The sequence below is a fragment of the Euleptes europaea genome, chromosome 3, assembly GCF_029931775.1.
Source record: "Euleptes europaea isolate rEulEur1 chromosome 3, rEulEur1.hap1, whole genome shotgun sequence".
Taxonomy (NCBI): Eukaryota; Metazoa; Chordata; class Lepidosauria; order Squamata; family Sphaerodactylidae; genus Euleptes; species Euleptes europaea.
The window spans coordinates 32841971-32867353 of NC_079314.1; the positions used below are offsets into that span (position 1 = coordinate 32841971).

General features: G+C 48.2%; 1 protein-coding gene across 2 annotated transcripts; it reads left to right on the plus strand.

Annotated features, from left to right (window-relative positions):
• Positions 1–6200: 6200 nt before the first annotated feature.
• On the plus strand, positions 6201–25326 carry AZIN2 (antizyme inhibitor 2). 2 transcript variants are annotated; one of them, XM_056845994.1, is made up of 11 exons: positions 6201–6361; positions 6766–6884; positions 8590–8763; positions 10547–10720; positions 14110–14282; positions 16012–16146; positions 16581–16746; positions 18157–18319; positions 22564–22676; positions 22973–23187; positions 25182–25326. In XM_056845994.1, exons 3-11 carry the CDS (start codon positions 8665–8667, stop codon positions 25324–25326), a joined length of 1383 nt encoding a protein of 460 aa, XP_056701972.1. In that variant the 5' UTR covers positions 6201–6361; positions 6766–6884; positions 8590–8664. The 2 variants fall into 2 exon arrangements, with proteins under 2 accessions (XP_056701972.1, XP_056701973.1); XM_056845995.1 differs by lacking the exon at positions 10547–10720.
• The last annotated feature ends 57 nt before the right edge of the window (positions 25327–25383 follow it).

Consider the following 25383-nt stretch of genomic DNA (forward strand, 5'->3'; position numbering starts at 1 on the left):
GCTCTGACATGGATGGCCCAAGCTAGCCCATTCTCAGAAGCTAATCAGGGTTGGCCCTGGTTAGAATTTGGATGGGAGATGGTCCAGGAAATCTAAGGTTGCTGCACAGAAGCAGGTAGTGTTAAACTACCTTAGAATGTCACTTGCCTTGAAAACTCTACGAGGTCACCATAAGTCAGCTGCGAGTTGATGGTGCTTTCCGTCACTTATTTTTAAAAAATGTGTTCCTCGTGTTAGTTGCAGTACTGGGGCACTACAAAGCTTTCATCTGGGAATAACAGCTGGGGGGTTACCGCACTTTGTATTCCCAGCAATGTATTAAGAGTTTGAAAACGTTGTAAAAAGCTGTAACCGCACTTGTATTCCCAGCGATGTATTAAGAGTTTGAAAATGTTATAAAAAATACTGTTCGCACTTTCTATGTATTCCCAGTGATGTATTAAGAGTTTGAAAACGTTATAAAAAATACTGTTCGCACTTTGTTTGGCCCCTTTAGCTGTGAAGACGTCTTCCAACCATTTATAAGCCGTGGTATCCAAAACCCCTTTTAAAGCGATGTTTTTTACAACATTTTCAAACTCTTAATACATTGCTGGGAATACAAAGTGCGGTAACCCCCATCGCTTTAAGGGTTTTTGGATACCACGGCTTATAAATGGTTGGAAGACGTCTTCACAGCTAAAGGGGCCAAACAAAGTGCGAACAGTATTTTTTATAATGTTTTCAAACTCTTAATACATCAGTGGGAATACAAAGAAAGTGCAAACAGTATTTTTATAACATTTTCATACTCTTAATACATCGCTGGGAATACAAATGTGGTAACCCCTCAGAGTGGAAAGGGGGAGTTGTAGCCAGGGGTGGCTCACTTTTCTGAGGTCTTTTGAGGCCTGAGATCTATTTCCCTATTCATTTTTATTTTTCCTTTCTTCCCAGGAGCCCAGGGTGGTGTCCATGGTTTCCCCTGCTATTTGATAGTTGCAACGGTCCTGTGAGGTAGGTTAGGCTGCGAAAAAGCACGGTTGTCCAAGGTGACCCAGTAAGTGGCTATTTGGTCCCAGGTCTCCAGACATAGTTCTGAAACTTTGTTAGCTGCTGAGAGCTACCCTGTCCCCTTTCACAGGAAGGTTTGCTTTTTGCAATGAAAAGTATGGGGCAGACCCCCACCATGGTTTGTGCTCTGTGACTGTGGGCAATTCCAGTGCTGCCCTGTAAAGGACATTTGATTCAGGGATATACTGCTCCTGTAGTGGAGAAAGGAAGAACTTCTGGGGCTCCCACTAGAGCTTTGTCCTGGTTCCATATCACAAGTGATGGTGCTTCTGGCACAGTTGAGTTTCAGGGCATTAAGAGTAATGAAAGATAACCAACACAAATGATCTTTCATGTGTGGCTTTTTGGAGTAGGCAGTTTAACCTGGAATATATCCAAGGGCAAGCCTTTGAACCTTACATTTATTTATGTATTATATTTTTTAAAAAATTCCATTCTCCAGGGAGCTCAGTTGTGGTTAATGTTTTTACTCCCTCCTGCATTTTATCTTCACAGCAACCTTGTGAGGCAGGGTAGGCTGAGAGAGAAGCTGTGTCCACGTTAAGATTATTCTCTATGCAGCTCTTGTTGCTGCTGTGAAACACAGAGGCATTCTCAGTGGCACAGAGCATGCACACAGTAGTTTTCCTCATACTCTCCTTGCCTCAGCCTGCTGTGGCCACCATTTCTTCCCCTTACACCTGAGGGCTTTTTATAAATTAAAAAAAAAATCAGGGATTGCCAGGTCACTATAGAATTATAATAAATTATTGATGCAATCTACTCATTCCCAGCTTTCATTTTTTAAAAAGTAGATCCCTAGCACTTTTCTTTGGGGAGTATAATAGAAATGTGCAGCCCTGCTCTTTTGTTATTGTTGGAATGTTACCAGAGAAGATTTCTGGAATATTGTTTTTGCAGTAATGTTCTATTATACATTTAGTAGTTGGGTTGGGAACAAAACCCCATAAAGCATATCTTCTTGATGGCATGCATTTAATGCACTGAAAAAGGAGGAAAGATGTCTGTCAGACATTATAATTAAATGGAATTGCGAGGTTCAGAGGCAGTATAACTTCAGATATTAGACGCCAGCATCAGACAATGAGGAGAGGGCTATTGCCTTCATGCTTTCCTTTCTTGCAGTCATCTGCGGCATGTGTAAGTACTTCTGACGTACAATGGCTGGCATGCCAGACACTCTGGTGGAAAGGTGACCTGTGAGGCCCATGTTAGAAGTCCTTGTTTGTGACCAGCTCATCCTCTTATCCAGAGAGAGCCAGCATGGGCAGGCATGAGGCAATTGCTCATTAAGTCCTGCCCCCCCATATACATGAGTAATTGAATCTGCTTGCATCTGGCAGATGGAGAGCAAGGTATGTGTTTGTGGGGGAGGGAAGGCAGCAAAATCAGAATCCTCCAGAAGGTCACCAAGGCTAGGATAGATGCATTAACTCCCCTGCCTACTGTCTCCTGCGCAGGTTTATAGACTCGTTTTGGATAAGAAGCAGAATAATCCAGTTATCGCCGGAAGGGGAAAGAATGATCAACCAAAGCCTCTACCCTCCCTTCTGGCAAAAATTCAAGGGTGCCATGTCAGTCCTGGCATTGGAGTGTTGAGAGCATTTCGAACTCTCCCAGTCAAAATGAAACAATACGATAGAAAAATAAAAATTGAAGTTTAATAGGGGGTTGCGCTCAACATTATCTAGTGTAGATTGAAAAAGGGCTCGATCAGCTTGCATTTTTGATTGGATGTCACCTCGTAAGAGAAACTTTTGTCTAATCGGTTCTTGTAGGTTATCCGGGCTGTGTGACCATGGTCTGGGTATTTTCTTTCCTGATGTTTCACCAGCAGCTGTAGCAGGCATCTTCAGAGGAGTAACACTGAAGGACAGTGGCCTTCAGTGTTACTCCTCTGAAGATGCCTGCCACAGCTGCTGGCGAAACATCAGGAAAGAAAATACCCAGACCACGGTCACACAGCCTGGATAACCTACAAGAACCAATGAACTCTGACCGTGAAAACCTTCGACAATATTTTGACTAATCACTTGAGTTTTAATCACTGTGTTAATTGCATCTATGTACATTTTCACAGGCGTAACGTGATGGTTCGGAAGAACACACACATGAACACATGAAGCTGCCTTGTACTGAATCAGACCCTTCGCCCATCAAAATCAGTACTGTCTACTAAGACTGGTAGCGACTCTCCAGGGTATCAGGAAGAGGTCTTTCACATCACCTACTGCCTGGTCCTTTTAACTGGAGATGCTGGGGAATGAACCTGAGAACCTTTTCTGCATGCGGAGCGTATGCTCTACCACTGAGTCACAGCCCCTCCTCAAGAAAAACAACAAGGTTTTGTTATTAGAAGAAGCAAGTCACAGAAAGGACCATCTTAGAAGAGGCTTCCCTTCCTACACAGGACAAAAGACAGACTGTTTCTTCTAAAAAGGCACTTGTCTCCCACAGGTTTTGTGAGCACTTATATTACTGGTAGATATTGTTTTTATATCAAAATCTGCATTCTGTTTAACTGGGGAGCATCTTTTTAATGGATCAAAAAAGTTTTTAATGAATTGTGAGTGAATTGTCAGCTAAACATGGCAACCTTGGAACAAAACATCTCTACATTGTGGAAACTGTTAGCACTAACAAGTAGCTGTTTATGAATTGCACTGAGTTTCCACTGAGTAATCCAAGGGAGAAAGGCAGGGAGTCTAAGGGAGAAAGGCAGGGCCAGCAAACATTTTGATGGTGCCCCCTATCCTTCCTGGCTCCTGACTGTAGTAGTGGAAGGCAAAGCAGCTGCAAGATCATCCTCAATCTGCCAAGAAACTCTTTGTGTGACTTTTGGCTGTTCGCTCTCTTTCAGATTAACCTACACCACAGGGTTGTTGTGAAGTTAAAGGAAGGAGGAGAGAATTACGTGTGCTGCCCTGAGCTCTTTGGAGGAAGGGCAGGATAAGAGTGTGACAGGCAGACAGACAGCTGTTTTGTCAGAGCTGATGGGTTGTGTGTCCCTCTTGTAGATACCTGGCCACTCCAAGGTAGGGTTGCCAACCTCCAGGTAGTATCTGGAGATCTCCTGTTATTACAACTGATCTCCAGCCAATAGAGATCAGTTCCCCTGGAGAAAATGGCCGCTTTGGCCATTGGACTCCATGGCATTGAAGTCCCTCCGCTCCCAAACTCCGCCCTCCTCAGGCCCTGCCCCCAAAATGTTCAGGTAGGCAGCCCTACTCCAAGGCCAGGGCTAGCACTGATAATGTTACCCTAAGTAGGCAGTCTCCACTTTAGTTGGGGGAATTAGCTGGAGTCGGAGAGCAAGGGTTAACTGGAATCGATAACCTATGTGTACCAGTATAGTCCCAGGTGAAATCTCTCAAATGAGCAGGCAGTTGAACAATTAAAATATAGTTTTATTAAATAATAAATATAGTAAAACAAGAAATATATTTGAAGCAGTGAACATATATACACACAAGGCATACAAGAACTGACTAATAGAAAAGGGAGGAAGTTGGATAGGGTTTAACGGATGAGTGACAGTTATCAGTCTTGAAGGAAGGTTTCGGGAAAGCAAAGCTGAAGAGGAAAACAACCAGCTTTTCCAGGAGCAAAGGAGAGAGCCCCCATACAAGTGGAAGTGGGTGTGCGTGCATGGATCCAGAACACACGCACACACTATGAATGGCCAAAGGACCAATATTGATATCCCCAAATGGGTCCTGAGGCAATATGAGATTAGCTGGCAGGAAAGCCAGAGACAAATAATTGATTGCTTTTCCGGGGTTCCAACAAAAAGATAGGAGAGGCTTGATGAGTCTTCAGGACCCAAGAGAATGCCTGGACTATTCTCTTGAATACTGATTGATTTCTGGGATGGGTGCAGATAGGGTAAGTAATGGTCTGCTCAGAGCACTGATTGGGAATTGTGTGTGTGTGTTAAGTGCCGTCAAGTCGCTTCCGACTCATGGCGACCCTATGAATGAAAGTCCTCCAAAATGTCCTGTCTTTGACAGCCATGCTCAGATCTTGCAAATTGAAGATTGGGAATTAGCTAGCCCCATTGTCCAGCCAGGTATACCTTAGGGCCAGGGGAAAAGTTCAGTGGTCAACTGCCTTCCTGTCCAGGCTTGACACACAAGATGGATCCCAAAACCCTCTGAGAGGTATCTATTGTTGTGGGGAGCAGTGTCTTGCTCTTATGCCAATCTTTTCCCCCTCCTTTTACTGGAGGAGGAGTCCAACTGCTTACAATAAAAAGTAAAAGGTAAAGGTCCCCTGTGCAAGCACCGGGTCATTCCTGACCCATGGGGTGACGTCACATCCCGACGTTTTCTAGGCAGACTTTGTTTGCGGGGTGGTTTGCCAGTGCCTTCCCCAGTAATCTTCCCTTTACCCCCAGCAAGCTGGGTACTCATTTGACCAACCTCGGAAGGATGGAAGGCTGAGTCAACCTTGAGCCGGCTACCTGAAACCAACTTCTGTCGGGATCGAACTCAGGTCATGAGCAGAGCTTGGACTGCAGTACTGCAGCTTACCACTCTGCGCCACGGGGCTTAGCTGAAACATGGCCCTGCATCCTACCACAAATCCACAATCTGGTAGAGTCTTTGTCAGCCTGGCCTCAAAATCTATTTTTTTAAATAAGATTATTCGGGAAGCCACCGCCCCTGTGTGTTGGGGAAGGAGAGAAGGGAGCACATGCCACTTTCACAATTGTATCAAAGGAAGCAAAGGCATTTGGAGGGTTTTAAGTGGCTACACCCCACAGTTTCAAAGGGAAGCCTTAGGGTCCTCTCCAGCATTTGCAGACCTGCAGTTTTTGGACTTGTGTGGAGGACAAGTGCTGCGTGTGGTCAGCCTCGGTCTAGTCTCTGTGCCTGCTGGAAAAGCATTAACCACCCCACAAAAAAGCAGCCTGTGGTGCTGAATGTGCGAGTTGCCCTCTCCCTCCTTCCCGGAATCCCCCAATCTCCCAGCACGCTTTGGCCCAGAGCCTGGAGAGAGCCTTCTGAATGCAGAGGATGACAAGGGGGAGGGAGAGAGGGGGATGGAGTGCCTGGGCTGTGTTTGATCTCCCTCATCCAATCGGATTGCTGTGGTCCGTTGCCGAGGCAACCCTTGTGAGGCAGAGATGGAGGGGGAGCTGCCTATATAAGGGGCCAGCATGCCTCCGGAGGGCAAGATTAGCTGGTGCTGCTTTGCATGGTGTAGGCTTTGGAGTGGGGGGAGGAGGAGCAGCAGCAGCCACTGCCGAAGCCTATATTTACTCTTGGGAGACTCATGGGCAAAATCCGTTTAAATGCTTTTTAAGGTGGGTGGAGGGGGGAAATGGGTGGTGGTAGTTTAGTGGATGGAGTCTTGGGGAGGCAGGGGGAGAAGAAGGGGGCTGGTTTGCCAGGAACTGGATTGGCAGGGGCAGCTTCTCCCAGTCAGTCTGCCTAGGATTGCCAACTCTGGGTTGGGAAATTCCTGGAGAGTTTGGGGTGGAGCCTCGGGAGGGTGGGGTTTGGGGAGGGGACGGATCTCAGCAGGGTATAATGCCATAGAGGCCCCTCTCCAGAGCATCTATTTTCACCGGGGGGGGGGGGAGTGATCTTTGTCATCTGGAGATCAGCTGTAATTCCGGGAGATCTCCAGGCCCCATCTGGAGGTTGCCAACCCTATAAAGTCTACCTGAGCATCCTGGTAATTATGTGGGTCTCCCTCCCTTTGCAGAGATCTCGGATCCCCAGCAGCAACTGTGCCTCGGGGTGTTGCAAAAGCTCAGAGTTCACCGGCGAACCCCCCTGACATTACACCTAGCCACCCAGGAAGGAGGAAGGCTTCGGGACCTGGTGAGGCCTCCCCTGCAGTTCTTGGAGGGAACCCGCGGGGCTGGGAGGGAGCAGAGGCAGAGGAAGAAGCCAGAGCGTCAGGCACGCTTTTCCCTCTCTGCGCCCCCGCTTCTGCACTCAGTCGTGACCCAAGGATGAGAGAGCCGTTGGTGCATGGGGACCTGTGTTTGCTAAAAGCCTATTAAAGCATGAACTGCAGAAACCTATCGAAATGCTTTGAAATAATGGAGAAAGCTTTCCCATTTAGGGGAGGGGATGTGGCTCCATAGTGGAGCTACTGCTTGGCAAGTAGACGGTCCCAGATTCAGTCCCTAGCATCTCCAGTTAAAAAGAGTCAGGTAGCTGGTGATATGGATGACCTGATCCATTTTCATATGTTTTCACATATTCCCCAAAGCTTCACAGCAGCTGCGGGGAACTGCTTCTTAAAAATAAAAAGGAGAGCCCAAATGGGCTGCTGCCTACCCACCCTAGCAGTTTTCTCAAGCAAAAACTACTTGGGGGTTATTTCACCAATTGTACTGTTTTGCGTGCAGAGATACTCCAGTAGAGCTGGGCAAGGGGCAGGAAATACATTTTGCAAACAGGATCCAGCTGTTGCCTGGTCTATGCGCCTCCCCCTTGAATGAATTATTCAAAATATGAGAATCGTGCGGATTGCATCATTTGCATAAACTGTATCAGTCACAGAATTCGGGTTACTTTGGTGGAGAATTTTTATGTATTCATTACAGTCCAGTCCAAATATATGAATAAAGCCAAATTCTGGAAGTAGCCAGAAGTCTGTTGCTTTCTTCCATAGACATGACCCAGCTGTTTTTCTTTGGCTGTATCTGTCATTCATTGCGAGAGTTAAGTGGGTAGTTGCATGTGACTCCGATGCATTTAATTGGGTAGGTATCCCCAATTAAGTGTGGAATTAAGTGGTATCCCCACGCTAAGTGTGGAAACAGCAATCAGCCTCCTGCTTCTGTGATTATTGTGGGGGAAAGTGCACATTTAATCAGGGCTGTGCCATTCACAACCCTTTGTGCCCAAGTTCAAATACCAGAGTGTGAGAGAGTGGAAGCCGGTGTGGTGTAGTGGTTAGAGTGTCAAACTAGGATATGAGAGGTGATGGAAAGTGCCATCAAGTCACAGCTGACTTGTTGTGACCCCACAGGGTTTTCAAGGCAAGAGACGACCAGAGGTGGTTTGCCATTGCCTTCCTCTGCACAGCAACCCTGGACTTCCTTGGTGGTCTCCCATCCAAGTACAAACCAGGGCTGACCCGGCTTAGCTTCTGGGATCTGACGAGATCGGTCTAGCCTGGGCCATCCAGGTCAGGGCAGGATGTGAGAGGCCCTGGTTCAAATCCCCACTCTACCATGAATCTCACTTGGTGACCTTGAGGCCATCACTTTTCAGCCTCACCTCCTTCACAGGGTTGTTGTGAGTGTAACATGGAGGAGAGACAGCATACTCTATATTGGTTCCTTGGAGGAAGGGAGGGATAAAAGTATACTAAATAAATTAGGAGCAATCATGCCCACTGCTCACAAGACCCCCACTCCAGTTCCAAATTCTCTAACCTTCATGGTTGGTAGAGAAGAAGAACTTGGAAGTGCCCAGGTAGTAGAGGGAAGGCTGCAGCTCAACGTCTTCTCTTGGCTCAAACAGCTTGAGAAGGATCTTAACCATTCTTTCATTTTCCTTTCTTTTGCAGTGTGTTGCATACTTAAAAACTATACCACCCTCCTGACAGAGACTTGAGAAGCAAGATCCCCCCTCGGTGGTGACGATGACGGGCTGCTTGGACGATCTGGACATCACAATGGTGGAGGAGGGCTTCACCACCAAGGACCTCCTGGAAACCCTCCTAAAAGAGGCTTCCCAGAGGGTAAGAGGCTCCCCATGCACTTTCCCCCCTGCCAACAGGTGGTCAGGGCAGCAAGAAGGAGGGGAAGGTCCATGGCTCAAGTGGTAGAGCATCTGCTTGACATGCAGAAGGTCCCAGGTTTAATCCCCGGCATCTCCAGTTAAAGGGACTAGGCAAGTATGTGATGAGAAAGACCTCTGCCTGAGACCCTGGAGAGCCACTGCTGGTCTGAGTAGACAATATTGACTTTGATGGACCAAGGGTCTGATTCAGTATAAGGCAGCTTCATGTGTTCAAGGGGTCAAGTGAGGACACAGCCTGACAGTTCTCCAGGCGGTCAGCAGTGGAGGGACATGTTCCCCAAAGGGAAGGGAATTTCATGGGAAACCCAAGGCTATAGAAATATTTCTGTTCTTTAGCATTGTGAAAAATATGCTTAAATGCTTGGCATGTTGTGATACCTCTGAAGCCAGAAGAATCATTGAACACAAAAGTGTTCAAGGAATAGGGCTTCCATTGGCATTGCAGTCCTTGCTCTTCCCCATGAGAAGAAGGAGAATGATTTATGCACAATAAGAGTAATCACCATGCATTTTGCAATACTTATTTATGTATGTAAATCTTTATATGCTGTCTTTCCTCATGGCTTAAGGCAGCTTACAATTAAAACACTACGAAAGCATTACAATTTAAAGCTAACAAAATAAAAACCCTGGATAACCTTCCAGCCAATAGAGATCAGTTCCCCTGGATAAAATGCCCGCTTTGGCAATTGGACTCTATGGCATTGAAGTCCCTCCCCTCCCCAAACCCCGCCCTCCTCAGGCTCTGCCCCAAAAATCTCCAGGTATTTCCTAACCCGGAGCTGGTAACCCTACTGATTGGGAAGGACAGGAGGAAAAGACATCATGTAGTTAGTCTCTGCTCTGAATGGCCCAGGCTAGCTCAATCTCATCACGTCTCGGAAGCGGGCAGCCCATTCCTGAGCCCTCGGTGGCTGGGGACGGTGTGACCGAGGTGCCGCTGCAGCACCTCCAAAGCTGTTCCCTGGCTGCCGAAAGGCTTTAAAAAGCGTTTTGAAGGTGTTTTAAATTTTTAAGTGGGGCACTTTGCCCCATTGAGAACAGCGAGGCTGCACCAGCAAAAAGCAGCAACGCAGCAATGCTGTTCTCTCCGTCAATGTACCTGTTTCAAAAGGGGTCAACAAGCTACCAACTGGCAGCTCCACCCCCCAGTATGCCCCAGGAATGCCCCCTCAGGATGCCAGCATGGGACTTTGTGACAGTGGGATGTTGGCGGAAGGCCCAACCGGCATCCCTGGGTGCTGCGGCAGCGCCGGGAGAATGGCATCCACCGCCCCCACCGCCGGCATCTGTGCCACCTGGACGGCGTAAGTGGCACGGGCCGGCACAGGGGGCACAAACGCCGATGCAGCCCCTTCTTGGCCTCCTAAGGATTTTTGTCCTTTTGCGTCAGGAATGGGCTGTAAGCAGGGTTGGTCCTGGTTAGTACTTGGTTGGGAGACCACCAAAAAAGTCCAGGTGTTGAAAACCCTTCAACCTATAAGTTGGCTGTGACTTGATGGCACTTTCCACCACCAGTTTGCCCCTGTCTGAGGGTTTATAACCTGGAACACTCCCGGCCAAGTTCAGTGAAATGCATTCAGCCCTCACTAGCAGTGACCACATATACTGTCAGCTGCCTTAAGTGATAACTGTCCGAATTACTGGATACAATAATTTTAAAATAAATTGGGTGTTTTGCCCCAGGAATAAGACTGCTGAATTTTCTTCCTGGTCTCCAGGGTAGCCGAGAAGCCTTCTTTGTGGCAGATCTTGGAGATGTGGTGAAGAAACATTTGCGCCTCCTCAAAGCTTTGCCCCGTGTCAAGCCCTTCTATGCTCTGAAGTGTAACCGCAGTAAGGAAGTGGTCCACTTGCTGGCAGGACTGGGGGTCGGATTTGGATGTGCCAAAAAGGTAGGAGCGTGATTCAACTGGGCCCCTTGAAAAGGCATCTGGATTTTATTTTAATTTTACACACTGGGGAGGGGGGCTGTGAGGAATTGCAGGAAGGAGAAGCAATTTGGAAGCCCCACACCCTGTTCTTCCTCTAGAATTACGTATATAAGCACTCAGCGGCTTATGCAGGCTTCCCCCCCCGCCCCGACTTTTCTCTTTAATTGACTGTCAACATTCCTTCCCTTCTGGAGCATGCTCAGTTCTCCTCAGACACTTTAAATTAATTTTTTACATGCTTTACAAATCGGGTTGCCAACCTCCAGGTACTAGCTGGAGATGTCCCGCTTTTACAACTGATCTGCAGCTGATAGAGATCAGTTCACCTGGAGAAAATGGCCGCTTTGGCATAATTGGACTCTACAGCATTGAAGTCCCTCCCCTCCCCAACTTCTGCCCTCCTCAGGCTCCACCCCAAAAATGTCCAGGTATTTCCCAACCTGGAGCTGGCAACCCTATTTACAAAGTCTTATTTTTCTGCCTTGATCTGGATAGCCCAGGCTAGCCTGATTTCATCTGATCTCAGAAGCTAAGCCCTGATTAGTATTTGGATGGGAGTCCAATGTTTACTATGCAGAGGCAGGCAATGGCAAACCACCTGTTAGCTCTTGCCTTGAAAACCCTCTGGGGTCGCCATAAGTCAGCTGAGACTGACTGGCAAAAAAATCTTTTTTTGCTGCATCTCTGGGGGGGGGTTCCTCTGATTGTGGGGGAGGCCTAGTTTTTCTGCTTTTTGTGTCTGTTGTAGAGTTTGGACACTTTATTATTAGCTATAGTAGAAGAAGAAGAGCTGGTTTTTATATGCCAACTTTCTCTACCACTTAAGGGAGACTCAAACCGGCTTACAATCACCTTCCCTTCCCCTCCGCACAACAAACACCCTGTGAGGTAGGTGGGGCTGAGAGAGCTCTAAGAGAGCTGTGACTAGCCCAAGGTCACCCAGCTGGCTTCGTGTGTAGGAGCGGGGAAACAAATCCAGTTCACCAGATTAGCCTCCGCCGCTCATGTGGAGGAGCTGGGAAACAAACCCGGTTCTCCAGATCAGAGTCCACCGCTCCAAAGCACCTCTCTTAACCACTACGCCATGCTGGCTACACCATAGTCTGTCAACACAGGGCACACACAATCCCAGTGATGTTCTGCTGTCTGTATCGTGATCATAGCAGCACAAAAGGGAGGAGGGGGAACTAATCCACATGCACACATGCACATTTTAAGATCTTACTGCTAACAAGTGCTAGTTCACACAAAAGATTTGTAAAATATTGTGTTGATGGCAATAGTTTTTTTTTTTACAAAATCTATTGCTAGTTTTCTTCTATAAATAAGTTTCTCAAATAATATATAAATACTCATGGACTAATTGTGATCTATTATGATCCACAAATCTCAAACAGCCCTTGCCGCAGATCCTTTGGCCAGCTACACTGCTTTCATTGTAAAAGAAATTCTCCATTCTGTCCTTTGTGCCAACATCAAGCGTTCAGTACCAGGTGGAAAGGAACTTGTGTCCTTTGTAGGGATGTCTCAAAAGCACCCTCAAGATATTCAGTTTAAGTGTAGTAGTAGAACAAAATTTGAGCGTAGTAGCACCTTCAAGATCAGTAACATTTTCCAAGATGTAAGCCTGGAACTTTCCAGGATGAGAGTCAAAGCTCACTTCATCAGATACAAGTGAGGATGAAGATCTATCAACCCTTATATCCCGGTCAGAAGGTAGGAGGGATGTTACCAGAAAGGGTCTGGTGGGGTCAGGATGCAGAGGTACAATGAAAAATGAGCTAGGAGATATGAACAGAGGTGGGAGATGCAGAAAATGAGCATCTGTAATCTGACCTGTATAGCCTAGGCTAGCCTGATCTCATCAGAACTTGGAAACTAATTAGGATCAGCCTTGGTTAGTACTTGGATGGGAGACCACCAAGGAAGTCTAGGGTTGTTATGCAGAGGCAGGCAATGTCTCTTGAATGTCCCTTGCTTTGAAAACCCTATGGGGGTCACCATAAGTAAGCCGCGACTTGAGGCCAAAAAAGAAAGAAAGAAAAAAGATAAGAATTCTGTGTCCTTATTCAGCCTTGGGGTGTCTATTGTCTTGTAGATGAATTCTAATCCAGGACTCTAGTGTTGTAATCTCCATTTGAAGCTTCTCTGTAGTAGAGCTCCCTTTTGCTCTTAGTTCAGCAATGGAAGGTCTTGGAAGATTAAAATTTTCATCTACCGGTTTCTGAGTATTGCATTTTTTTATGTCCTGACCTGGATATAAGGGCTGATGGATCTTCATTCTCATTTGTATCTGACAAAATGAGCTTTGTCTCGTGGAAGTTTATATCTTGGGAAATGTTGTTGGTCTTGGAGGTGCTACTGAACTCGGATTTTTCTTCCCATGGGTAGGGGCAGCTTTTCTTTAAAAAGCAAACAATCTCATAGTCCCGCAAGCCTGCAATCAAAGGCAGCTAGCTGTGAATGCAGCTGATTAGTTAGTCTCCATACATCTCCAGCAGCTGGGCTGCAATTGTTTTAAAAATGTTTCTCTCCCCATATGATGAAGAATCGGAAAATGTAAATTGATGAAGTACATCGGACCTTTTCAAAAATAAATAAGTGGGCTGCCTCCCTGAAGCAGGGGTAGAAGGGGATGGGTGATGTCTGGTGCTTGTCTTGCAAGAACCTTTGTCTCTCTTGTATTATGTCTGTCTTCAAGCTAGGGTTGCCAGGTCCCTCTTCGCCCCCGGCAGGAGGTTTTTGGGGCGGAGCCTGAGGAGGATGGGGTTTGGGGAGGGACTTCAATGCCATAGAATCCAATTGCCAAAGCGGCCATTTTCTCCAGGTGAACTGATCTCTATCGGCTGGAGATCAGCTATAATAGCAGGAGATCGCCAGCTAGTACCTAGAGGTTGGCAACCCTACTTCAAGCTGAGTGCTGGGAAGGCTGAGGCCCAACAGCTGATGAGAAAAGCTGGGATCAGTCAGGAAGCCAGAGGCATGGTTTCCCTTCAGAGGTCCCAGCATCCATCCAGACATGATAGGGCTGAACAGATCAGGGAATCAGGTAGGAGGCCGTTGCAGGGGCAGGAATCCACAGGAAGTAGACAGAAAGAAAGTCTCGAAAGGAAGAGCGGCAGCTGGCCTTGGAGCTCAGTCGCAGGTAGTGGGGAATAGTCGGTCTCTGGCACACTGGGCCCCCAGGTCAGGAGGATTCTGGTCTGTGACATTTGTCCGGAAATGCCTACCTTTAGCTCTGCCCACTGGCATTTCTGGTGGTGCAGAGACAAGGGAGTCCAGGGCCTGTATGAACCTCACAGTGCCCAGACAGCCAGCCTCTCCCGATGCCTTTTGCTCTCTCCCTTCAGCCAGAGCTGGCACTGGTGAAAAGTGCCGGAGTCCCAGTGGACAGGATCATCTGCACAGGCCCCTGCAAGCAGATGTCCCACATCAGGTATGCAGCCAGCCAAGGAGTGCAGCTGATGACTTTTGATAATGAAGTGGAGCTCGGGAAGGTAGCGAAAAGCCACCCATCTGCCAGGTAGGCACACATGGCACCTGTGGGGATATGGTGGTGGGGGAGGGGGCCGTTGCAGTCAACAGAAGAGCCTTGAGGAACAAGAGCATGAGCTGTGAACTTTAGACCGTAGATTACTACAAAGATAATTGTTGGGCTACAGCAAGCTTTCAGGGAAAAACAGTTTCTTGCCCTAATGGTTGTAAAGAAGAACCAGGAGGTTAAGGAGAAGGCGAGACTTGACATTTTCACCTTGATATGGTAGCAGGTGAATGTTATAGGAGTAATTGGGCTATTGTAGAAATACACTAAATATTGTACAAAGCAAGCATTGTTTCTCCCGGGATGAGCTCCAGGGTGGGGTGTGTGTGGCTGGGACAGTTCTGTGAGTTTGTAGAGGAAATTGGCCATGCACAGTGCTGATTGGCTACTACCTGTGAGGTCATCAACTCACCTTCCTATTCTCCCCAAATTTTCCAACTCTTTAAAAATTATTATGCATTAAAAATAAAAAGAATGTACGGGATCAGCAATTAAATGAATAAATGTTTGTGTCGTGCCTTAACAACAGGCAGCCAATCTGTTATGACTGTGCATGGTGTAGCCAGTGTGGTGTAGTAGAGTGTCGGGCTAGGATCTGGGAAACCCAGGTTCAGATCCCCACACTGCCACAGAAGCTCACTGGGTGACCTTGGGCCAGTGTGATTGTGTGGGTATAAAGTGCCGTCAAATTGCAGCCGACTTATTTCAAGGCAAGTGAGAAGCAGAGGTGTTTGCCATTGACTTCCTCTGCAGAGACTTTCCTTGGTGGCCTCCCTTCCAAGTACCAACCCTGCTTAGCATCGCAGATCTAATGAGGACTATATCATGCTATCTTCCACCAGACCATTCACATACTCTCAGCCTGACCTACCTGTCAGGGTTGTGAGGATATAAATGGAGGAGAAAAGAATGGTGTAAGTCCCTTTGGGTTCCCGTTGGAGAGAAAGGCGAGGTATAAGTGAAGCAAATAAATAAATTAAAATATTATTTACATTGTGGAGACATTGTGGCTGTTTCCACAAGAGAGAAATCCATAGTGATTCCTGTTTTAATCTTTTGCTAAATTTCAGCATTGTTTAAAATGGGAAAGCATTCAAGTATGCATCCCCTACGCACATTCAAAAAGGGTGCAGCCAAGAAGAGTAGTGCCATGTGATTTTTCTGCTCAGATCTCGTAGCTGTAAGTCTTTCTCCCACAATGCTCCACTGTCCCACTGATAACCTCGTTCTTGGACATAAGGAAAGAGAAGCAATCAGCAGATGACAGGATAAATAAAGGTGATTTTTTAAAAAATCATCCTATATGCAGAATAGGATGCTTTTCCCTAGCACAACCTGAGGCAGCATCTTGGTTGGCTGTGTGACCTCTACGTGTACAGCACTTTACTTGTTGTTGGTGTAAAATAAATAGTAACCCCTCAGCATAGGTAATTGTAATAGCAGTGGTTGAAAGTGCCATGAAGTCGACTTAAGGGAACCACCTAGGGTTTAAAGACAAGAAACAAACAGAGGTGGTTGCCATTGCCTTCCTCTGCATAGCAACCCAGGACTTTCCTGTTGGTCTCCCATCCAAATACTAACTAGGGCTGTCCCTGCTTAGCTTCTGAAATCTGATGAAACTGAGCTGTCCTGGGCCATGCAGACCAGGGCAGTAGTTATAGTAGTAAACCAAATTCAGTGACACTCCCCCCCCAAAAAAATAATTCCACAGAATGATTTTGAGCCTAGCGACTGATGAGTCCAGGTCTTCTGGCTGTCCAAGTGTGAGGTTCGGCGCAACCTTGAAATCCTGCCGGCAACTACTAGAGACAGCAAAGGATATGAACGTGGAGGTGGTCGGAGTCAGGTAGGCAGTAGAATTTCCTGCATTAGTCAAGAAAAGGGGGGCTCTTAATTTACCACGTCTGCCTTGCAAAGGTGATCTGACTGGCCTATTGGGCCTTGCCCTCCCTCCCCCATCCCACCTCCCTCCTTAGCTCGCTGTTGATGCCAAGGCCTAATTCTGAGATGCCTATGCAAAACCAAGAAGGGACAACCAAGGAGGACATATAAAGATGGGATGGAGGAGAATGACAGAGGATGGCTCTCTGCTGAGGAGAAAGGAGAAAGATATGCCATGAGCACATCCAAAATGGGGGCTAGGATTGGGTCCTTGGTGGTTTCCATGAACAGCAAGGGGATGAGGTTGAGGAAGGGCCCTCATGGAGCAGGGGCTAAGGCCAGCGGTGGGATTAACGTTTCTGAAAAACAACATGGCTACCCACCTGCCTTCCTTTCTAGCTTCCACATTGGAAGCGGCTGTACCGATCCTCAGATGTTCACTCAATCTATAGCAGATGCTCGCCTGGTCTTTGAAATGGGTGCAGAATTGGGCTACAAGATGCACCTCTTGGATATTGGAGGTGGATTTCCTGGTGCTGAGGAGGCCAAAGGACGCTTTGAAGAGGTACAAGGATATTCCAGCATGCCCTCTTTGATGCAGGGGATGGTCAAGTGGGGAGAAAGGCCCTTGGCCAGTTTGGGGCAGAGAAGAGGGAGTTCGATCAAGATGGGCAAGAGCCATGGGGAGGGTCTGTGGCTGAGTGGAAGAGCCTCTGCTTGGCATGCAGAAGGTCTCAGGTTCAATCCCTGGCATCTCAAGTTAAAAGGAGCAGGCAATAGGTGATGGAAAAAACCTCTCAACCTCAGACCCGGGAGAGCTGCTGCCTGTCTTAGTAGACAACACTGATCTTGATGGGCTGATGATCAGTATCAGGCAGCTTTTTGTGTTCAGCTCCCCCTAAGCCAAGAAGCTTCCTTGGTGGCCTTAAGCAAGGCACTCTTCACTCATACACCAAAGAACAGAGCCCAAGATGGGAACTGAGCAGTGGGCCAGGGCAATGCAGACGCAAGACTCCAGTTTTGGGGGGTTTGACTGGTGGCAGTCTGGGGCACAGCTGAGAGGGGATAAAAACTGACCTTTTCCTCTTACACTAGGGTGCAGGATGGTTCTCCCCTCCTAGGACATTCCTATGTTTTCTCCCATAGGGTGGGATGGGTGCCACGCTCACTCCCATGGTGCTGTGCATGGGGACATAGTGGGATGGTAGCAGGCGCCCACCCCCAGATGGCCCAGCTTCCTCCTGGCCAAGTGCAGAAAAGGGTGAGCATGCAGCGTGTCTCTGTGCAGCGTGTCTCTGTGCAGAGCACTTGAAGGAACACTGCACCACTCCCAGGGTTTTCCTGAAATGCACTAGTCTACCAGTGCCATCACCACGAACACTCGAGCCGTGGTAACGCTGTGCATTTCAACAGTAGGTATTTGAATAATGATCTAGTAGTAATAATAGAAATATTGGTTTCTGGGTGGATGATATGTTAGGGCACTAACTGTTGAATGGTGATGAAACACGTCATCAAGTTGCAGCCGACTTATGGGGACCCCGTAGGGTTTTCAAGGCAAGAAGCATTCAGAGGTGGTTTGCCATTGCCTGCCTCTGCATAGCGATCCTGGACTTTCTTGGTGGTCTCCCATCCAAGTGCTAACCAGGGCTGACCCTGCTTAGCTTCAGGATCAGGCTAGCCTATCATCCCAGTCAGGGCAACTGTTGAATTCACACCAAAAATGTTATATGTGTGGTGAGTTTTAAGGGGAAGGGAAAGCTATACACTTGTGGCAGGTTCTGTGGGAGCGCTAGCACACAAACTAAAGACCATGTGCGCCTGGTCCCTACGAAAGCCTCAGGGGACCTGTGGCAGAAGGGTTGAGCTCACTGCTCAGTTTACAGCTCTGGAGCACAAGACAGAGAACTTAATGGGAATCATTTCTGTGTGGTGGTAACAACAGAATTTTGGAATCTTTTCCCTGCTCAATCAGGCAACAAATGTGGTCAACTCTGCCTTAGACCTATATTTCCCAGAAGGCTGTGGAGTGGAGATCATTGCAGAACTGGGACGCTACTACGTGGATTCGGCCTTTACTTTCATGATCAACATTGTTGCCAAGAAGGAAGTTCCCCTGGATCAGCCGGGCTCCGACGGTAGGTTTGGTCAGAGAAAGGGACAGTCTCCGAGAGGATGCGCAAACAGCACAAGTGATCTGTGCATGCTGCAAAGTAAAGCCTGGAGAAAAAGCCATTTTTCTCAACATACAGTGAGGGGAAAAAAGTATTTGATCCCCTGCTGAATTTTCCCGTTTGCCCTCTGACGAAGAAATGACCAGTCCATAATTTTAATGGTAGGTTTATTGTTATTCTGTCTCTCACAGCTACAACAGGAAAAACCCCAGAAACCCAGAAGACAAAAGTCAGAGATTGATGTGCATTATAATAAGTGAAATAAGTATTTGATCCCTTTGCAAAAGATGACTTTGTACTTGGTGGCAAAACCCTTGTTGGCAATTACAGAGGTCAGATTTTTCTTGTAGGTGGCCACCAGGTTTGCACACATCTCAGGAGGTATTTTGTCCCACTCCTCTTTGCAGATCCTCTCCAAGTCAGTAAGATTTCGAGGCTGATGTGTAGCTACTCGAACCTTCAGCTCCCTCCACAGATTTCCGATGGGATTAAGGTATGGAGGCTGGCTAGGCCACTCCAGGACCTTAATGTGCTTCTTCTTGAGCCACTCCTTTGTTGCCTTGGCCATGTGTTTTGGGTCATTGTCATGCTGGAATACCCATCCTCGACCCATTTTCAATGCCCTGGCTGAGGGAAGGAGGTGCTCACCCAAGATTTGACGATACATGGTCCCGTCCATCGTCCCTTCGATGCGGTGAAGGTGTCCTGTCCCCTTAGCAGAAAAACACCCCCAAAGCATAATATGTCCCCCTCCATGTTTGACGGTGGGGATGGTGTTCTTGGGGTCGTAGGCAGCATTCCTCCTCCTCCAAACAGGGCGAGTTGAGTTGATGCCAAAGAGCTCGATTTTGGTCTCATCTGACCACAACACTTTCACCCAGTTCTCCTCTCGGTCATTCAGATGTGCATTGGCAAACAGCAGACGGGCCTGTACATGTGCTGACTTGAGCAAGGGGACCTTGCGGTCTCTGCAAGATCTCAGTCCTTCACGGCATAGTGTGTTACCGACTGTTTTCATGGAGACTATGGTCCCAGCTGCCCTGAGATCATTGACAAGTTTCCCCCGTGTAGTTCTGGGATGCTTCATCACCGTTCTCATGATCATTGCAACTCCACGAGATGAGATTTTGCATGGAGCCCCAGACCGAGGGAGGTTGACAGTTAGGGTTAGGGTTCTCACCAAGCTGCTTGGCAATAGTCTTGTAGCCCAGTCCAGCCTTGTGCAGGTCTACAATCTTGTCCCTGACATCCTTGGACAGCTCTTTGGTCTTGGTCATGGTGGCTAGTTTGGAATCTGATGGATTGATTGCTTCTGTCGACAGCAGAACCCTAACCCTAACCCTAATCTGGCTGGTTGATAGGGGATCAAATACTTATTTCACTCATTATAATGCACATCAATCTCTGACTTTTGTCTTCTGGGTTTCTGGGGTTTTTCCTGTTGTTATTCTGTCTCTCACAGCTACAATAAACCTACCGTTAAAATTATGGACTGGTCATTTCTTCGTCAGAGGGCAAACGGGCAAATTTAGCAGGGGATCAAATACTTTTTTTCCTCACTGTATAAGCCCCGGTGGCTGAGAGGTCCCTTGGAGCCAGAGCCAAGTTCAGACTCTACTTTAAGAGCCAAGGACTCAGCCCTGGAAGTTGTGAAGCTATAGTGCTTCTGAGCATGTAACCATAGCTATGTAACCATAGCCCATTTACACATGGTAGGGAAGGGGACGGGGTCTCTCTTCCCAAAGTTTTTCTCACATTTCCCCTCACCCACGTGTGCCTCCTTTTAAAGGCAATTTCAAAAGTTGTATTATTTAATGGTAAAAATAATCTATAGTAGAGCAGCCTGGTTTAAGGTGGCTGCTGGGCTGTCTGGGGGAAGGCATGCAGCCAGGGGAAGAGGATGGAACCCTGGTGCTGCCAAGCCTGGGCAGCTGGCAACAAAGCAAGTGGCTGGTTTCAGAGCCAACAGAGAGCCCAGGTGGTGGTGGTCTGCTGGTCTGGCAATCCCCCTAGGATTGCCAACCTCCAGGTACTAGCGAGAGATCTCCTGCTATTGCAACTGATCTCCAGCCAATAGAGATCAGTTCCCCTGGAGAAAATAGCCACTTTGGCAATTGGACTTTATGGCACAGAAGTCCCTACCCAAACCCCGCCCTCCTCAGGCTCCACCCCCAAAACCTCCCACCAGTGGCGAAGAGGGACCTGGCAACTCTAGCTCCCCACCCCCACTACCCTCTCTTGTTGACCCTGAAATGAATTCCAAAGGCCTATTTGCTGTAGAATCCGTTGGAATATCACAGGGTCAGTTTGCCTGCTCCCACCCACCTCATTGCAAGACCTTGAAGATTAGGGTTGCCAGGTCCAAGTTGAAAAATACCTGGAGATTTTGGGGGTGGAGCATGAGGAGGGCGGGGTTTGGGGACTTCAATGGGGTATAATACCATAGAGTCCACCATCCAAAGCGGCCTTTTTCTTCAGGTGAACTGATCTCTGTCGCCTGAAGATCAGTTGTAATAGCAGGAGATCTCCAGCTACCACCTGGAGGTTAGCAACCCTATTGAAGGTGCAATGTGAGAGCCACAAAGGGTGTCTTTCCACTCCCCTATAACCTGGCATGTGGGAGCAGCGTTCTCCATTCTGCCCATGGCACTCTTCTGATTCAGGGTAAACTAGTCCGTCTACAGTGGGAGTTCTGTGAATGAGCACTCAAGTGGCAAAGCCATGGATTCAGATGAAAACCTCAACTTGAGGGGAGTTTCCTTAAACTTTCCCTTCCTTAAACAACCCCGGGGAGTTGCTCTTAGGGCAGACACACCTGTCCTGATGAGTAGGTGCAGAAGCCGTGGCTCAGTGGTAGAGCATCTGCTTGGTATGCAGAAGGTCCCAGGATCAATCCCCGGCATCTCCACTTAAAGGGACTAGGCAAGTAGGTGATGTGAAAGACCTCTGCCTGAGACCCTGGAGAGCCGCTGCTGGTCTGAGTAGACAATACTGACTTGGATGGACCAAGGGTCTGATTCAGAAGAAGGCAGCTTCATGTGTTCAAGCTACAGTTTTCCACTTTTGGTCACCCATGGAGTGAAGGTTCATGTAATTAATTAAAATATTTACACCCCTGCCTTTCCTGTAGCTTAAGGCAGAGTATGAATTCAAAAGAACCCCCCCCACATAACACCTCCCCCCAAAAAGCCCTGCCCCCTACATCAGGTTGGCTGTAGCCTGCAAAATTGTGGCTTTTGTACGTGGCCAGGGTGTAGAATGCAGCCTGCTTGCCACTGGTCAGGAGGTGCCACAAGTTGAGGGGGAAAGCACCACCATGTGCGGAGCAGATGTGGGCCCGGAGGATGTCAAGAGAGAAGCCACGTTAAAGGAATTTTCCAGTTAGTTCCAGCCAAGTTCACTGTTCTCTATTCATGTGTTAGCCGCCACCACCCCACACACATTGGCGGTCCTTGGTTAGGCCTGTTAATTATCTCACACTGTTCAGCTGTGAATCTGGTATGAGAGGGAGGAACACCCTCTCACTCTGGAAAGTTCCATGGATACTGTCCAGTGATTGGTTGAGGAGGTCGAGTGGTTATGGCCAGCATTTTTCTATAAGTTTAGTCAGAGAGAAGACTCCTTATCCCTTTTCCTTTACCCTTTCCTCCCTGCTGCCAAGAAGATATTTGTATTATGCTCTGGAACTCTTTGCTTTAAGAACCAACTACACTGTGTTAGGACTCTAGTAAGTAAAATAGCTAGTCCAGGGGTGTCAAACTCAATTGTTACGAGGGCCGGATATGACATAAATGTCACTTGGTCAGGCTGGGCTATATCTCGCCAGCCCAGATCGAGAGTGTGGGGTGGGACGGCTGCCTCAGCTGGCTCGCAGGCCGGATAAGAGCTCTCAAGGGGCCGGATCCGGCCCTTCGGGCCTTATGTTTGACACCCCTGAGCTAGTCACTTTTGGTATTTTGTGTATTTCACAGCTGCTGAACTGTATGCCCTGTTTAAATACCTTTTATTCAATTTCGTCAATAAAGCCTTTTTTTTTCTTTTTGGTGTGTGTTGTTTGAGCGAGTTACGGAGACCAAACCCAGGTAAAACTTATTTAGGTTATGCACCAAGGCAGGGTCAGCCTTGACAGAGGACCCTCCTCTGTTAAACTGGGTTTCCAGTATCCCAAGACATCACCAGCTTGCCCTGTGTTGCTCTTTGTCTCCCAGATGATGACCCTGGAGGCAAGAAGAGCTTCGTCTACCACCTGAACGACGGTGTCTATGGCTCCTTTAGTTCTGTCATTTTCAACAACACGTGCCCCGTCCCAATTTTGCACAAGGTAAAGGGAACTTTGCCCTCAGGGTCTTACTAGCAGAACCCACCTCACTGGGTGCAGAATCTGTGCAACCCTCTGGGGGGCACCAAAGTGCCTGGGGGAGGCTGGCTTCAGTTGGCAAATAATACATATTTATATTTAAATAACACAAACACATGTGTAGATATTTGAAGTAATAATCTTTGGGATTTTGATTGGATTGCCTGTTGTCAGTTTCTTGTCCTCTGGACTACAAGGAATCACAGAAGGCCAGGTGAGCCCTTTTACTGTCTGTTAACTCTCCCCCCCCCCCCATGCAGAAGCTGTCTCCTGACTCCCCCTTGTATAGCAGCAGCCTCTGGGGTCCTACGGGGGATGGCCTGGACCGCATTGCAGAGGGCATGGACCTCCCCGAACTGCACGTTGGGGACTGGCTGATCTTTGAGACCATGGGGGCCTACACGGGACCGGCTTCCTCCTCCCTCAGTGGAGCACAGCCATCACGGATCCACTATGCCATGTCCAGGGTGGCTTGGTGAGGACTTCCTGGAACCCCTTGGGAGGAAAGAAAGGGGGTGGTGGAATCAGATCTCCAGGGAAGGAAGGGGTTGGATGTGGGAGGGGCCACATAGGGGAGGGGCTGTGGCTCGGTGGTAGAGCATCTGCTTGGCATGCAGAAGGTCCCAGGTTCAATCCCCAGCATCTCCAGTTAAAGGGACTAGGCAAGTAAGTGATGTGAAAGACCTCTACCTGATACCTTGGAAAGCCGCTGCCGGTCTGAGTAGACAATACTGACTTTGATGGACCGAGGGTCTGATTCAATATAAGGCAGCTTCATATGTTCATGTGTTCATATTTGTATCATGGAATGTGGATTCCAGCTAGGGTTGCCAACAGGCAGATGGGGCCTGGAGATCTCCCACAATTACGGTGGATTTCCAGATTATAGAAATCACTTCCCCTGGAGAAAAAGGCTGCTTTGGAGGGCAAACTCTATGGCACTGTACCCTGCTGAGGTCATTCTCCCTCCCAAACTCCACCCTCCCAAGGCTTCGCCCCCAACCAGGAGTTGGCAACCCTAATTTCCAGCACACTTTAAATGCACACTGGCACAAGTCAGCACAATGTAGAACTAGTTAACAGCCAGAAGTGGTACTGAGGGATCCAGAAGTGCATCTACCTAGTGTTTTTTAAAGGAAATAGTGGCTATGTGCACTAGGGTTGCCAGGTCCCTCTTTGCAACCTGTGGGAGGTTTTTGGGGCGGAGCCTGAAGGCGGCAGGGTTTGGGGAGGGGAGGGACTTCAATGCCATGGAGTCCAATTGCCAAAGTGGCAATTTTCTCCAGGTGAACTGATCTCTATCGGCTGGAGATCAGATGTAATAGTAGGAGATCTCCAGCTAGTATATGGAGGTTGGCAACCCTAGTGTGGACCCTGATTCATATTGGGGCTGTGGCACAGAGGAAGAGGGGGTTCAGCTCTCCCTCCCTGATGCTTTTGCCAGTTGAATCTGCACCCCTTCCAAAGAGCAGATGCCTCCTATTTGGCCCTTCCAGGGCTACTAACAGCGTGGGGTAGGGTTGCCATATCTGGATTGGGAAATTCCTGGAGATTTGGGGGTGGAGCTTGGGGAAAGTGGGTTTGGGGAGGGACCTCAGCAGGGTATAATGTCAAACAGCCCACCTTCCAAAGCAGACATTTTCTCCAGGGGAATTGATCTCGGTCTTCTGCAGAGCAGTTGTCATTCTAGGAGATCTCTAGGCCCCATCTAGAAGCTTGGGGGGAGTTGTCATTGCTGGCCCGGCCCAATTCAGGGGCCCATGCTGCTCGTATTTCCATTTAAAAACTGCTGGGAAGATATGTCTGGTTCTATTCCAAGAGGCTGAGCTGTGCCCCTAAAAGGTCTCAGCCTCTGCTGTGAATAGGGTTGCCAACCTCCAGGTATTAGCTGGAGATGTCCTGCTATTACAGCTGATCTCCAGCCGATAAAGATCAGTTCTCCTGGAGAAAATGGCCGCTTTGGCAATTAGACTCTATGGCATTGAAGTCCCTCCCCTCCCCAAATCCCAGCCTCCTCAAGCTCCACACCCAAAATCTCCAGGTATTTCCCAACCCAGAGCTGGCAATCCTAGCTGTGAACTCCCCCGGTGGATTTGGGCAAGTCCTCTCAGCCCTCTGAAAAATGGGGATAGCAGTATTCATAGGCAGTCTCATCTTGATCGCAAATAATGTACGTGAGCTGTCTTGTACACTCAAAAACTACTATATAAATCCCATTATTGTTATTTTTTTAAAACTCTCTAAGGGTGTTGCTTACATCTCATTCTTATCAGCACTCAGTGGGGAACCTGGGGCAAATGGGCCCCAGATTTAGCCTGGGACCCTCACTAGTTTATTTTAAACACATTTATTTAACACCTGCCCCCCCTCCTACTAGAGCTCCAAAGCAGCTGCCATCTGATGGCTCAGAAAAGCAAGCCAGGAGCTGACTGGCTTCTGTTTTGTTTTGGGTCTCGGTGTGGCCTGCAGGCAAGCAGTCCAACTCCTGCAGGGGAAGCTGCTGCCTCCAGAAGAAGAGGACCAGGAGTGCACATGCGCCCCGCTGTCTTGTGGCTGGGAGATCACGGACACCCTGTGCGTCACCCCCGTCTTTGCTCCAGCAAGCATCATGTAAGCCGCGCTTGTCGGTCGCCACAGGGGAGGGGAGACCCTCCTCCCAACAGATTCCTGC

What these genes read in the sequence shown, in the direction of transcription:
- AZIN2 (XM_056845994.1), top strand. Translation starts at nt 8,665, where the DNA reads ATGACGGGCTGCTTGGACGATCTGGACATCACAATGGTGGAGGAGGGC. An exon ending in GTGGAGGTGGTCGGAGTCAG is followed by an intron (nt 16,147 to 16,580) that starts GTAGGCAGTAGA and finishes CTTCCTTTCTAG; the next exon opens with CTTCCACATTGGAAGCGGCT. An exon ending in GGATCAGCCGGGCTCCGACG is followed by an intron (nt 18,320 to 22,563) that starts GTAGGTTTGGTC and finishes TTTGTCTCCCAG; the next exon opens with ATGATGACCCTGGAGGCAAG.